The sequence below is a fragment of the Antedon bifida genome, chromosome 2, assembly GCF_963402885.1.
Source record: "Antedon bifida chromosome 2, ecAntBifi1.1, whole genome shotgun sequence".
In the NCBI taxonomy this organism is placed as follows: Eukaryota; Metazoa; Echinodermata; class Crinoidea; order Comatulida; family Antedonidae; genus Antedon; species Antedon bifida.
The window spans coordinates 17,744,302-17,759,246 of NC_136227.1; the positions used below are offsets into that span (position 1 = coordinate 17,744,302).

At 34.2% G+C, this 14,945-nt stretch overlaps 1 protein-coding gene and 1 long non-coding RNA gene across 3 annotated transcripts in view; one reads left to right on the top strand and one right to left on the bottom strand.

Moving 5' to 3' along the window:
• Positions 1-14,945, bottom strand: part of LOC144835494 (uncharacterized) — a 204,989-nt gene that overhangs the window by 72,518 nt on the left and 117,526 nt on the right. The gene's annotated exons all lie outside the window — the stretch shown is intronic.
• Positions 565-12,085, top strand: LOC144835088 (uncharacterized). 2 transcript variants are annotated; one of them, XM_078690120.1, is made up of 11 exons: positions 565-603; positions 4,430-4,526; positions 4,848-5,144; positions 5,830-5,941; positions 6,698-6,864; positions 7,307-7,455; positions 8,114-8,255; positions 8,578-8,895; positions 9,251-9,307; positions 9,700-9,830; positions 10,461-12,085. In XM_078690120.1, the coding sequence occupies exons 1-11, from the start codon at positions 586-588 to the stop codon at positions 11,106-11,108; spliced, it is 2,136 nt and encodes a 711-aa protein (XP_078546246.1). In that variant the 5' UTR covers positions 565-585; the 3' UTR covers positions 11,109-12,085. The 2 variants fall into 2 exon arrangements, with proteins under 2 accessions (XP_078546246.1, XP_078546247.1); XM_078690121.1 differs by lacking the exon at positions 565-603 and adding an exon at positions 642-745.

The window sequence follows — 14,945 nt, forward strand, 5'->3', positions numbered from 1 at the left end:
TATACATAACAAATACATTATTTTCATTAATACCAAATATATAGAAAAAATATAAAACCTGGTTAAACATTGTATTATTCAAAACTGTTTCAAAATATACTATAAGAAATAATGAAGTGATCCGGGAGTGCTCTCCATGAATAATAATATAGCAACAATGAACTGTGTATAACAAACGACTTATTAAAGATGTAGGTAACCTGTACGGATTATGGATGGAATAACGTTATCTTCTTTGTGAAGCAGCTGATACATATTGCAGATTGCATTTTACCAAGAGAACACATGCATCCTGTTTAAATTCAAGTCAAACGTTATACATACATACAAAGGTAATTGTGTTCTATTTGTGTTTAGTATGCTGCTATTGTTATTGTACACACACTGGAATCGGTGACTTATAATATTGGTTCTTTCTAGATTAGTGAATATTAAATCGAGAGAATGACAACATGATATGGATGGGTGAATTGATTGTTAATGGTGTACGTTGTTCCTAGAGTCGGTGCATGCTCTTAATGGTGTACGTTGTTTCTAGAGTCGGTGCATGCTCTTAATGGTGTACGTTGTTTCTAGAGTCGGTGCATGCTCTCAATACCTCTGGTGAGTCTTATTTCCTCAATGGTTTTACATAGTTTTCGGAGTTACTTTATTTATGTGAGTGTTTTACTATAATATTATTATACAGCTTAAGAGGATTGATACTAATAATTGCCTAGTCGGCGCTGTATCCAAATCTCTTTGAGTAAGTATGATCATGTTATTAGTGGAGGACGCGTAGGCCTAATTAACTGAGTTAATGCGACTTAGGGCCTATCTGTATGACTGTGTTTATAAACTTAAGAGGATTGATACTAATAATTGCCCAGTCGGCGCTGTATCCAAACCTCTTTGAGTAAGTATGATCATGTTATTAGTGGAGGACGCGTAGGCCTAATTAACTGAGTTAATGCTACTTAGGGCCTATCTGTATGACTGTGTATATAAACTGTTGGTTAGTAGGAAGGCAAACATAATGGAAACATAGTAGGCGTTGTATTTAAATCTCTATAGTGAGATTATAATGTAGTTAGGCCTAGGTGTAAGTCCTATACCCTACATTTTAGACCTGAACAATTAACTAAGATAACTAGTAGGCCTACATGATTTATAAGAATAATTAGTTTTTTATTATATAGACATAAGCCAATACCACTTCGTAAACATTCTTTCGCAATTTGTTTTTTAACTGCTATCCAATTAAGTTGAGTTATGTTTATCTTGATGTTGTTTCTCCGAATAAAGATGCTTTTGATAACATGTGCTAATGACACAGTCGGCTCACATTTATAAGATGCCTTTGATAACATGTGCTAATGACACAGTCGGCTCACATGTATAAGATGCCTTTGATAACATGTGCTAATGACACAGTCGGCTCACATTTATAAGATGCCTTTGATAACATGTGCTAATGACACAGTCGGCTCACATGTATAAGATGCCTTTGATAACATGTGCTAATGACACAGTCGGCTCACATTTATAAGATGCCTTTGATAACATGTGCTAATGACACAGTCGGCTCACATTTATAAGATGCCTTTGATAACATGTGCTAATGACACAGTCGGCTCACATTTATAAGATGCCTTTGATAACATGTGCTAATGACACAGTCGGCTCACATTTATCGGAAATATATTGAAAAGCGTTATTGGAGTTACCTATAGAGACTTCTCTGTTATTGAATGTACGTTTTTAAGCCTATTTTTATTTGTTATGTATGTCACCGTACATGATCTGCAATAGTTATAAACAAAGTGCAAATATTCGCTGTAAATAGTCAAAATATAAGTGGATACTGTATAATTAAATTCAATGTGGTTTTATAAATGTGGTATTTATTAGAAATGGTGATTCATAGTCGTTGTATTATATAATACATATTTGGGACACATGGCATTTCATACAAAAATCGTGGATTGTGTTGGATCATAACAAGACGCAGGCCACGTCTAGATACGGTACTACTCATACAGTAGGAGGTGTTAAAATACTATATAATTGTTCATATTTATAATAAGCTTACGGTCTTCACGTACACGGATAACGAAATGACACAATTATCCTAATGGTACTGCCGCCTTTTACAATAATTTACATCCTAATTAGAAGTGTGTTTACATTAGGTTAAAGTAATCTTGCATATTACCATGATTGCATTATGAACAGGATATACATTTTAAAATACGTCAGTGAAAATAAAGCTTGGTTCTCCTCTTCGACGTAACGCAAGGACGTAAGCGCAACGAAGGTTATTTGACTAACTAGAGGGTGAGCTCGCTTCGCTCGCTCCCCCTCTGCTGTAGGAAGTGTAGACGATGGTTCTCGGAATGATAATGACTCGGGTAAAAAGTTTTAGAAGGACATTCTGGCCTGGAAGATTTCGATCGGTTACCATTATTTAAATGCTTTTGATATTCGTAAAACTAAACCTACTCAATAACCTGCGTCACAGTGTCTTAGATGATTAATAACGTTTTACGTATAGTGTTTATTGTAGATATGAAAAGTGGGAAAAAAGAATAACAAATGCTTGGTAAATTGTAGATAACAGTCCGATGAAATCTACTAAAAAATAGTAAAATTGTGTTATAAATATAATACAATATTGTGTGTATAAATGTGCATGGGCGTTAATTAGATGGTATTTGGATGGGAGGGGGAGGGGGTTGGGAGTGGCGAGAATTGTTTTAATTGATGTTTTATTGGGGGAGGTGTTCCGGGCGTTTATTCAAATAAATACCATCTTAATCGGTATAATTAATACATTCCGAGACACAGTGAGCCTTTTTGGCCTAAGAAGGAAAACGTTTTAGACGGCTTGCAATATGGGCAGAAGTATCCAGGGTCCTGACGGGACACAGATAGCGCATAGTATACATGAGTCCCGGCAGCTTACTCAATAACTCGGCTATCGGGGTTTCATTCGATTTCAAACAAAAACTCTTATCATTAATTCTCTCGATGTAATTTTATATAATTATTTCCCACAATAATACTCCTATGTTTTACGAATATATTTAATTTGATCTTTATGTACTACAGTACTATACCTTCACACGCGCGGTCCGAAAATAAACAAAAAAACCAAAATGGCTATCACCACAACAAGCACCAACGGCCAACTTCTGGTTGAAACCAACCATGCAGGGAACTTGCAATGTGACACAATTCACACACATTATCGTGAACCCGGAAATTACATACCGCACGTAGAGTTAAAATTTACCGATTGAAATCAGAAAATTTCTTATAAAACCCTTTATAATATCTTCCTAAGATAGAAATATGGAACAATAGCGTCGATGTGAAAACTAATGTTATCAAACCTACGTTTCGCGGTACATCTGAGATAGATAAGGTAGGTATCCAAGGCGGAGATTTGCATTGTGCTCGCCTATGTCAGAATTAACCATAATTTATATATAGATAACAAGCGATCTCGCATTAGATTGTCATTGCATTGGTTAGACAGTTCAAAGGATGGGCAACTAAAAACCTTATTAACCTTAAAGATGTATTATCCCCCAAAAACACGAAAAAAAAAGATAAATAAAATCAGACTTTGAATAGATTATTTTGTAGTTTTAATCAAGTTAGTCACTTTCGTACCAAAACAAAAACGAACAAAATAATGTTTTCACTTATAAAATGACTAAATAAATCGTTAAATTCAACCAAAAACCCATTGGCTGGCAGCCAATTTGACTATTTTTTGCTTTAAAATACATTTTTTTAGGCAAATACATTTTTTTTCCGATCCAATTTTTGCTCAAATTGGATAACTATTAGGTGACATTAAAATGACATATTCAACCACAAAAATTGTAAGAATTATTTTTTCAGGGGGACAACACATCTTTAAAGAGGCGTACGATGATTCTTTATTTATATAGGCCTATATATTTTTTACTTGTGAAGTTTCTCTTTCTATTGCTATGACATTATGCAGATATTGCATGCTTGGTGTGTTATAACATATGAGATCCTCCTTCGAGGAAATCATATTTTTTCTGAAGAGATTCTTATTTCCTCGAATCGCGTAGCGCTTATGGAAATTATAGTCTGGTGAGAAAAAATAATGACTATTAAAGGAGGATCTCAAATGTTATAAACTATCTTTAAAATAAGGCAATATCCGTTATATTACATAAAAATGGTTACATTTGCCTTTCATTAAGAATGTTTCCAGTCACTTAGAGTTAATGTTTTGAACATTTTGACACTAAAATTAACCCTCTCATTTTATTTTGTGTAATTAGATGACGTCATACTGTACGATTATCATTTAGAACGATCATTCCGATCATGTGATGCCATTTCGACCAATCAGGTTAATACTATGTATAATATCATTAACAACTAGCTTTTTATTGTTCCAAAGACGATGGCAGAACTCTCTTACACATTAAACATTCCATTGTGGACGTTCCAGATTTTGATTATTTTGACCACTGTCTGCGCTTTCAAAGTTACATCATGTAAGTAGACACCAACATTTTGTTTATTTTAACTATTTAACTTAAGATTAAATTCTGAGGAAACGATGGAACTTACTTCTTATAATACACCTATGTTTCAAAATAGAAATATTTGCTTGATACGTTAATAAATCTTCTTTATAATGTTAAACAAATAAAGACTTTCTTTTTTCAATTTTTTCTTTAATAAACATTTTTGAATTAACTATTTCACTGTCGTTGTTCTTTACAATGTTACCATTATTTTCTTTGTTGTACAGTAATTGTTGGGTGCGGACACAACTATATGCTGTACGTACCTAAACTTTTTTTTTATTGCAGCACTTAAACTGACGCCCGTTGATCCATATTCGTTGGCCGGTTCCACCCTGAACTTTACATGTACGTTAGATCAAACAAAAACATCGTACAATGCCTCGGATATTGAATGGAAAATTGACGAAGTACCTATTAATTCAGGAAAAAATACTGCCGTAATCTCAAGTACAGAAGCCATTCTTACCTTAACAAACCTAAACATGACAGGTCATGAACATTGGATCGATTGCTTTTTACTTGTAGAAAAACAAAATGGAAGAGTAACGACAAATAAATCAACATCGTCATTAACAGTTGGTAGTAAGTTAGTCAATGGCATACATAGTTTTGAAAACATGATTTGATCCCATCAAAGTTAAAGATGTATTGCCCCCAAAAACATGAAAAATGAAAATTAATCAAATCAGACTTTGCATACGTTGTTTTGTAGTTTTAATAAAGTTAATCACTTCCATAGAAAAAAAAAATAATGTTTTCACTTTTCACAAAATAAATTGTTAAATTCAACCAAAAATCCATTGGCTGGCAGCCAATTTGACCATTTTTTGCTTTAAATTACATTTTTTTAAAATCCAAAGTGGATAACTATTATGTTACATTAAAATGGAATATTCAACAAACAAATGTATAAGAATTATTTTTTCAGGGGGACAATACATCTTTAACGATAATTGATCCATGAAGCCAACTTACGGGTAATTATGAACGAGGTTTAACTTGAATGTTACCTTTATGAAGTCCTAGAATCTATTTAATTACCGATAATAAAAAGAGATGTCGCGGCGGTGCATGTAGCAATTGGCGTGTATGGCCGCACCGTCCCAGATTAAACATGATATATTTAAACCATTTGTTTTCGTCTTTTATTGTATGTGGCTGGAGACTGAGATGAGATTTATTATTATTATAGAAAACCACTCCTTACATGTAATAAGAATCCACAGAACAGATAGTTATATACCTTACTATATTTTGTATCCTTTAGTCGTACCATCGTCTCCAACATTAAACTGCAGATCGACAAATATTGTTGATTATTTGTGTACATGGGGAACGGAATTCACCGGAGTTATAAGTGTCTATACATTTCAATTTCAGTAAGTGATTTGTATTATTGATAAATAACACAAATAATTAGAACCATTGCTTTTCTCACAAATAATAAATGTCTTATCATACCTAAAGAAATGTTTCATTTCTAATACAGAATGCATAACCTTACCTTACCTCGGCTCCATCATAACACTGTCGGATGTAGCCCCCCTCAAGCCTTTGACATTCGTTTCTGTTCTGTGCTGGCCTAGCCAAAGTTTTTTTTTCTGTATTAGAAATAATGTCGTCCCTCTATCTGCGTTTTTGTCTTCCCTTCTGTTGCCGGTTCTCGGCTGCCATTCTTACTCTTCTCTTATCACAGTGTCTCGTAATGTGACACCAACCATTTGTCTGTCTGTTTGTCATCGCTCCTTTATTTAAATTCAACAGCTGCAGGTGCATAATCAAATATTATGAAAAAGGACAAAGTAACAAAATAATACTATTATGTTAAATGATTACAGATTATTGATTAAATATTATTGAGTTATTGAGTATTACTGATTACAGATTATTGGTTACAGATTATTGATTATAAATTACTGATTACAAATTACTGATTACCAATTAATGAATACCAATTATTTATTACTGATTAATGATTACAGATTACCGATTACAGATTATTTATTACTGTTTACAGATTACCGATTACAGATTATTGATTTACGGATTATTGATTACAGATTACTGATTACTGTTTATAGAATTTTGATTACTAACAATTAATATTGAATTATGAATTCTTTTAATCCCATTAGAAACAGTTCTAATGTGTGGATCAACTGTTCTAATAAGCTAAACGACAGCACGTGCAAAGTTTCAGAAAATGATGGTAATCCAATGAGAGCACATCTAGTACGAGTAGTTGTTGAAAATATGTTTGGTACTGCCAATACAACATCCACATTTGATTCTAAGAATGAAGGTCTGTAGGCCAATATTTAGCACAGGTTTGGAAAATATAGATCATTACCATCGAATTATTTCATAAAATATACAAGCACCACAGAAGATCAAATGTCTAATCCCTTTTACGTGACTTATGTGATTTATCCGGCGGGGATACGGGTTTCGTTCAATGAGCTTTTGAAGTATAACATAACGAAAATCATAATTTTTAATCTTAAATAATATCTAAATTGTTTGAAGATTAGCATGAGGAATAAACACTAGTAAAGTTAGGTTTGATTTGTGTCTCCTAAAAGAAATAATGTTCGGTAACCTTAGAATGTCTTAATGATTCTGTTGTTATGCTACAACCGTCTTTTGATGTACGGCAGACGTTACTTATCTAAATTAAAGATTCACTGAAGTAACTCTCATGGCTGTACGCACGTTCTAATCGTTTCATTTTGTTGTATTTTCAGCCGTACCTTTGTCACCATTAATTGATAGAGTTTCAGTGGGGGAATCAAACGTCATAGTATTCTGGAAATTACAAGAAGATTGCTATTATTGTAACTCGCTATGGTTTCAACTTCGTTACAGACGTTTAAATGAAACATGGACAGAAGAGGTATGAAGTTACAATCATTTTCACTATTTGTTTTGTCATATTTTTATCATCAGGAGACAACGAGTTGTGGAATAACTATCGTATATCACGAATGTACCAACTCATTAAATTTGAATGTAGTAAAATCGGCAATAAATATATATTTATTACGTTTGTGTATAATATATATTTCAAATCGTTAAACAACATTTTTGTAGAATATTTTCGACTCACTTCCTTCAAAAAGATTTCGTTGTTTGGCTTCATTAAACAAATCTTCAAAATATCTTTCTTTTATCTTTTAAAAGATTGTTATTCCGTTATGCAGGATTTATTTATTTTAATTTATTTATTAAACCTAAAGGCAAATTACTAAAAAATGACAAGACTGTGACTAGATCTCAAATGGAGATGAAAAATATAATAAGCAAAGATCTAAATCAAAATTTCGGGTAGTACTTGCCCTCCATCAGCAGTGCAAGTGAAAATACTTGCACTGATTTTGTGGTAAGCTACTGTGATGACATGACAATAATAATTCAGTCATCTTCTACAACACATCTGAAACATTTGACGCTCGTGATCATACAGTTTCGTTAGAAAATTGAACGATTCTTAAACGTAACAAAATGCTTCAAAAGAAAATAAGGTCATGTAGCTCAAGAATTGTTTTTATTAGATTGAAAAACAGCATAAAAAGCAGATCATTATTGAGGAGATTACGACAGCGGTAGCTGAATATGAATTTCAAGTGCGATCAAGGTTTTCATTAGGCCTACATCACCAGTTCAGTGATTGGAGTCCAATTGTCACACTACCCAGTGAGTTTTAAAGTCATTTGGAATACGTATACCTATACCAATTTTACAGCTGTCACTATAGTGTATTTAATCCACCTCGAGTTGTATCTAACTGACTTACAATAGTTGGCTAGATAGTATCTGGTGACAGCTGCAAGATAAAGTTGTCATTATGTGCTCACTAATCATATCTGCATTAATAATGACCAAATGAAATGAAATATCAAAATCCTCATAATGTATATAAAAAGAACAGTTTACCTTCTCGACCAATATATACCGTACGTGACTAGAATATTTTCTTTTTTATTGTCTAAAAATAATGGAAAATTTGTTTTTGTAGTTTCTATGATCATAGACGTGAACGCTACATCGTCAGAAAACGAAAACGTCTTGTCACTACAATGGGAAACACCAAATGAAGAAAATCAGTATTTTTACCGCATTACGGGAAACTATACTGGACAATCACTGAATGAAAGTGTTGAGGAAAAATTAACATTGAATAACATTGACATAAATGTGCCGTGCAACAACATCACAGAGAAAACCACCATTGTCTATAATCTAGAGCTAAGGAGTGTTCAGGTAGACACGTTTGAAGTCGAAGTCGAAGGTCCTCCAACCAGGATATTATATGAGTTCAAATGCTTGAAACAAGGTGTGTTGGCCTATGTCTCTTTATGATACCTAGATGGTTCGCTTGTGCATGTATTTGGAAAACACCCATATTCGGGGTAAACTTTGTTTTCATCGTCAATTAATACTTAAACAACTAATAGTAAATAAGGGTTTCAATATATGGTTAAATCAGAACCAAAAGTATGCACCATTTTTCTGTATCATTGAGTAAAGTAAGGAAATCATTTGGCTTCTTCTCAAAAGCTACGGTAATATTCTGAAAAGTGCTCAACACTTGCTTTACTTTAATGTTGGAAAATTTTACTTCATGACATAATGTACAACTAGAGATAGACATTAGAGCCTCATATTTACCAATTTCATTTTTTTTTTAGGTTTGGTGACCGAGAGACCCGTAACTCTGAATACAGTTGCAGTGCAATATCAGCCTAGTATGTGAAAAAACAATTATTACAATTTAGAATAGCACACATGTCGAGTTTAATTGCGACAATGTTAGGCCTACTTATTGTTGTTTCTCTACTACTGAATGCTTAGAAATAGCCTCACTACTGCATATAATATCTTCTCATGGCAAATTTACCAATAGCCATACGTTAATCTGAAAATAGCGTAATTTTACTACCTGCTTGAATAATATTTTGGGTGCATTTGTGTGATCAAATTAAGGAAGTTGCCTCTATTTTTTTAGATGTGATCGTATATTCAAGTAAGTAAGTTCATAATCCATATAGAAAAAAAATGATTGTTTCTCTTGTTTTTCTTTTACAATGTTCATGTTTTCAGAAAATTTGCAACAATTCATGATATGTTGTACTTTCAGATGAATTTATCATTCCGTTTCTTGTGGTGGGAATTATTATCTTATTTGTTATGCTGTTTTTTGGAGCTTTTAATGTGTATATACGTAAGCGAATTTTCATTGAATGGCCTGAACCAAAATTCTTCAAAGTGGTAAATATCATGTCTTTATTGTTTTCAAGTTAAAGATGTATTGTCCCCCTGAAAACATATTTTTTTAAATTGTTTTGTTGAATATGCCATTTTAATGTCACATAGGCCCTAATAGTTATCCTCTTTGACCAAAAATTGGACCGGAAAAAAAATGTATTTACCTGAAAAATCAGTAATTTAAAGCAAAAAATAGTCAAATTGGCTGCCAGCCAATGGTTTTTGGTTTAATTTAACCATTTATTTTTGTCATTTTGTAAGTAAAAACATTTTTTTTTCGTTTTTTTTCTATGGAAGTGATTAACTTTATTAAAACTACAAAATAACCTATCCAAATTCTGATTTAATTAATCTTCATTTTTCATGTTTTTGGGGGACAATACATCTTTAAGAGTTAGGCAGCCAAGATGATTTATTATTTATTTGTCATCTTTAATAAGGATAACCCGTGAAGATCCGTCATTAAAAAATGATATTAAAGGGTCCTCTACCTAAATGATGTAGGTGTGTATTTCACGAAATTCAATCCACTTTGCTTGGTAATGAAATGTTGTTTATAGAACCACGCATTCACTGTATTTGTCCTTATAGACGTGAAATAACATGTTTAATAAAGATATCTCTTTTATTTAGGAAATTAGCCCCGTTCGTCCACGATCAGTAGAAAAGGAAGTTTTTGATGACTTGAAGACGAAGAAGTCGGACTTACCTACATCGTACCGCAGTTCAACAAGTTCTGATCAAGGATTTCATGAGTTTAGTCCTGATTCTCAGATAGAAGGGAAAAACATTTACATGGTTGTACCGTCTATTGACCAAGTTTCACCAGTTACGAAAAGTGGTTTTATAAACTCATCACCAGTTACCACTGACAAAATGGCAGTTAAAGAGAAAAGCACGGCATACTTTCGCCTGCAACAAACAGGTGATGATGATGCACTGCAATTGTCTCCATTACTCGTGGAAAGCACAAGAAATAAGCAGGACTCAAATCCTTACACGCCAATGAAGTCAGTTTCCTCAGATAAACCTCAGAAGTCAGAAAAATGTGGACGAGAGAACGTTACAGATCCTTACTGGAAATTAGATGAGGTTCTACGTGTAAAAGTAGACAACGCACACGCTGGTTTGACGGAGTTTATTCCAGTCTCTACATGCGATTATTACAGCAGAGAGGAAGACATAGGGGACATCATTGGAGAAGACGAAATTGATAATCTTCTGAATTGTATGCCACAGACAAATGTAGAACTTATTGAAGATGGCCATTTTATATTCTAAAATTATTAAATGTTTTAGTGTACGGTACTGACTTTATTTGTATATAAAATAATTATTGGAATTAGGCCTGTATTTTGTCTCGTTAGTCACAGGCTAAATTCTAATTTCATGATGAAACATGATGAACTAAACAGGCGTCTCCTTCCAAAGAACTAAATCGTTAATGATATTTTTTCCATTGACTAGAGGTTATATCCTTATTTAACCTTTTGAAGACGTGATCCGTTTCCAATACGGGGTAATTTACTCTCCCAGGACGCGAGGCCCGTATATGTACGGGTTGACTTTTGGGGGTCACTGAAATTGCACTTTTTGAGCATTCGACTTTGACCTAGGTAAAAAAATGACATTTTTCGGAAGGCAGAAAGTAGTTGCAGAAAGTTACAGTTAAAAATGTATTTTGAATTTTTCCTAAACCTATTAAAAATACCTTATTTTAGCCTCAGTGACTTGGGGTAGAAACCTCGCGTCTTCAAAGGGTTAATCTTTATTTATAACCTAAGAAGGGTGTCTATAGGCCTATATAAACTCAGATCTCGGATATATATCTCAGATCTCGGATATATATGAGTTTCTAGATTCATCTAGAAAACTCATAGGCCAACATCTGTGTTTTTCTAGATTTAATTAAGAATACTCAGATTTTCTAAAATTGTTTCCATTTTCTAGAATTCGAAAACACGGGATCCATATTAACCAGAGGGTATATGTCTAATCTTTATGAAACGAATTAATGGTAATGTTTTAATTAGAACAATCAATAGTTATTATATTGTAAACGATTTCTAACTATACCATAGGTAAATTAAATTAATCTATCACTCATTCGGAGTGTGGGCCAGGTCTAGTACTGCTGCAGTAGTATTATGATACTTTCAGAATGGATTTTTTTGTTTTTTGTTTTTGTTTTTCTATACTGTATGTATCTTTATATGGATATTTTAATCAGAATGAATTAAATGAACAATGTATATATATTATAACCTATGGCGACATAATATGTAATCATTTACATTCTCATCATTGTCACAAAACAGAAAAGAACTTGGTGAGGGTAAAACTAATGCGGTTCGTGCGGACGCATGTATACAAACACCCACTAATGTAACAATCTACCAATGTAACATTAACCACTAACGTAACAAAAATTAACAACCAACGTGCGTGCGCGTAACAAACTCCATTAACCACCAACGTAACAGTAAAAAAAAGGTTAAGAAATCTTAGACTTTAAAAACTGTTTCGTCATATTTTTTGTTAAGAAAGTTGACAATTTTCAAGTTCAGTTATGTTTTTTTGTTGGATGAAGGTGGGTGAAGTTTAATGATGCGTTACGAGGCCTAGCCTGTGGTTCCCATCAGTCTCTTTCATTTTTCTCATCATTTCATTCATTCTACTACAACCATTTTTTATCCTGTTACTCTCCTGTACTGGTATATGGCGGATATATTACAGTCCATTGGGAATTTATATCCTTTCTTTTTACAAGTCCTATTTCACAACCTTCTCGTCGGTACGGTACCCGCTGTAAGCAGCTACTATTGCGACTAGTGAAACTGATGTGGAAAGGGCTACAGAAGAACAGGAACCCGATAGAAGGTATCTGGCGCATGGCCCACCGGAGTGTGGACACGCCCTGGCCCACCTACTGTATGGGCAAATAGGCCTGCCTATGGGTAAAATAGGCCTGCCTATGGGTAAAATAAGCCCACATATATGAGTAAAAATGCACACCTATAGGTCATTAGCACCCACTACCTTGTGGATTAGGCTAGGTAAAGCTAAAAGCTAAGGGAGTTAACTGCAACAGAAAACTGAAACAGGATCGCATCATCCTTCTATTGAAGTCAACTAATGATAGCAAATCGATGCTGCAACCAACCTTGTACCAAATGTATAGCATCGGTCTTTTTTGGAATTCGCAGGGGAAGGCAGAGAGAGGACTCGTGGCGCTTGGGTAACCCATGGATTCTTAACATCACCCAGGCAAACACACACCGGAAAAGAAAACTCTGGCATCTGAGGATGGAAACAAATCGAGAAGTAATTATTACGAGTTATAAGTCTAGATTGTATTGGCGTGACATTTGGACGCTACGAATTATTTCTGACGGTAGGAGAGGTTATTTAATCCCAGTGATTAGTTACCGCCTGCCTCAAGCTGAACAGCCCTTGACCAATTAGGTACTGATCCGTCATAGTCCGCCTTCTCTGATTGGGTGGTTAGAGATTAGAGCCTGCACAATTGGCAAGTAGACCGCACTATAACACTGAATGCTGAACTGAGAAAATCATCGATAATCGATCAAGAATTACAGCGATTAAATATCGACTTAGCTGCACTCCAGGAAACCAGACTTCCTGGCCTTGGTTCAATTGCAGGAAAAAAACTATTGGCCTACCCTTTTCTGGAAAGGTGCAAATAATGGAGAGAAACGAGTAGATCTATCCTGCCATTTATAGAACTACCTACTGATGGAAATGAACGGACGATCTCAATGAAGCTTCACACCAATCTTGAAGTCGTTAGCCTAATTAATATCTATGCTCCGACTATGCAAGCTCCGACGGAAGTAATTGGTGGGTTCTATTATCTATTATTTCTATGGGTTCTACTCAATATACTGTCATGAAGATCCTGAAAAATGAACAACTACTTATCTTTGGAGATTTCAATGCACGTGTTGGGGCAGATGTTCTATCCTGGTCCCCTCACAAAGGATGTTTTGGTGTTGGGAAATTAAACAGTAATGGACGTAGACTCCTTGAATTCACTGCACTTCTAACGCCGGTAACAAGGACAAACAGCATAGATTTCAGTCTGAGTTCCAGAAGAAATTACTAAACACAAAAAACACAGACAATGTTAACCATCAATGGCAAAACATCAGCAAGGCCATACACATTGCAGCAATTCTATCTTTTGGGAAACAAAACCCCAATTTTAAAGGTACGAAGATTCTGCCACTGTGCTAAATCCGCTTCGAGAAATCAAAACACAAGCATTCCTTCGCAACAAATATCATCCTCCTACCAGAGGATAAATAATAGTGTTAATTTTAACTAAATTTATTTATTTTTTAGTCGCGTGCAAAGCCACTCTACAGCTCACTATGTCGGTCGGTTGGTCGGTAAACACTAACTTGAGCATGCGACTGCAGCCATGTATATGGCCTCGTTTATATCATACTGACAACGTTGGTGTGTCTATCCTTCAATGTGTTGATCTTTAGACGTATGGTGTGTTGATTTACAGCTGAAAATGTAAATTTCAATCTTAAAACTTCAGCCTATTTTAAATTATCTGTCTTAGTCCGACGGGCAATAAATGTTGTATCCGTAAGACACACATTGTATTCCGTATGGAAACCTTATTGTGATGAAGCCGTTCCATTTCCATTTGTATATGTCCAAATACTTTAAACTTCAATGGCTGGACACTGTTTGATAGAGAATAGACAAACACAAACGGACGGAAACTGAAGTTTAAAAAAAAGATTTTTAACTTACATGAATTTTCTACTGTTGTTACGTTAGTCTGTTGTTTTGTTAAGCATGGTTAATGAAGTTTGTTACGTTAAGCAGGGAGATTTTTTTTTTATTTTACATCTCTCTGCGTTAAGTTACGTTATTAACCTGTTGTTTAAAAACTGTTGTTACGTTGGTGGTTAATGAAGTTGGTTACGTTAGTGGTTAAACTGTTGTTACCTTAATGGTTGATTGTTATTATTATGGGGCATGTTTATAGTCTGATGGGAGTGCAACTCTCTCAACGTTGACAGGAAAGAAATGTGATGGTAATTATTTATAATCACACGTTTTTAACCGGTTGTTTTG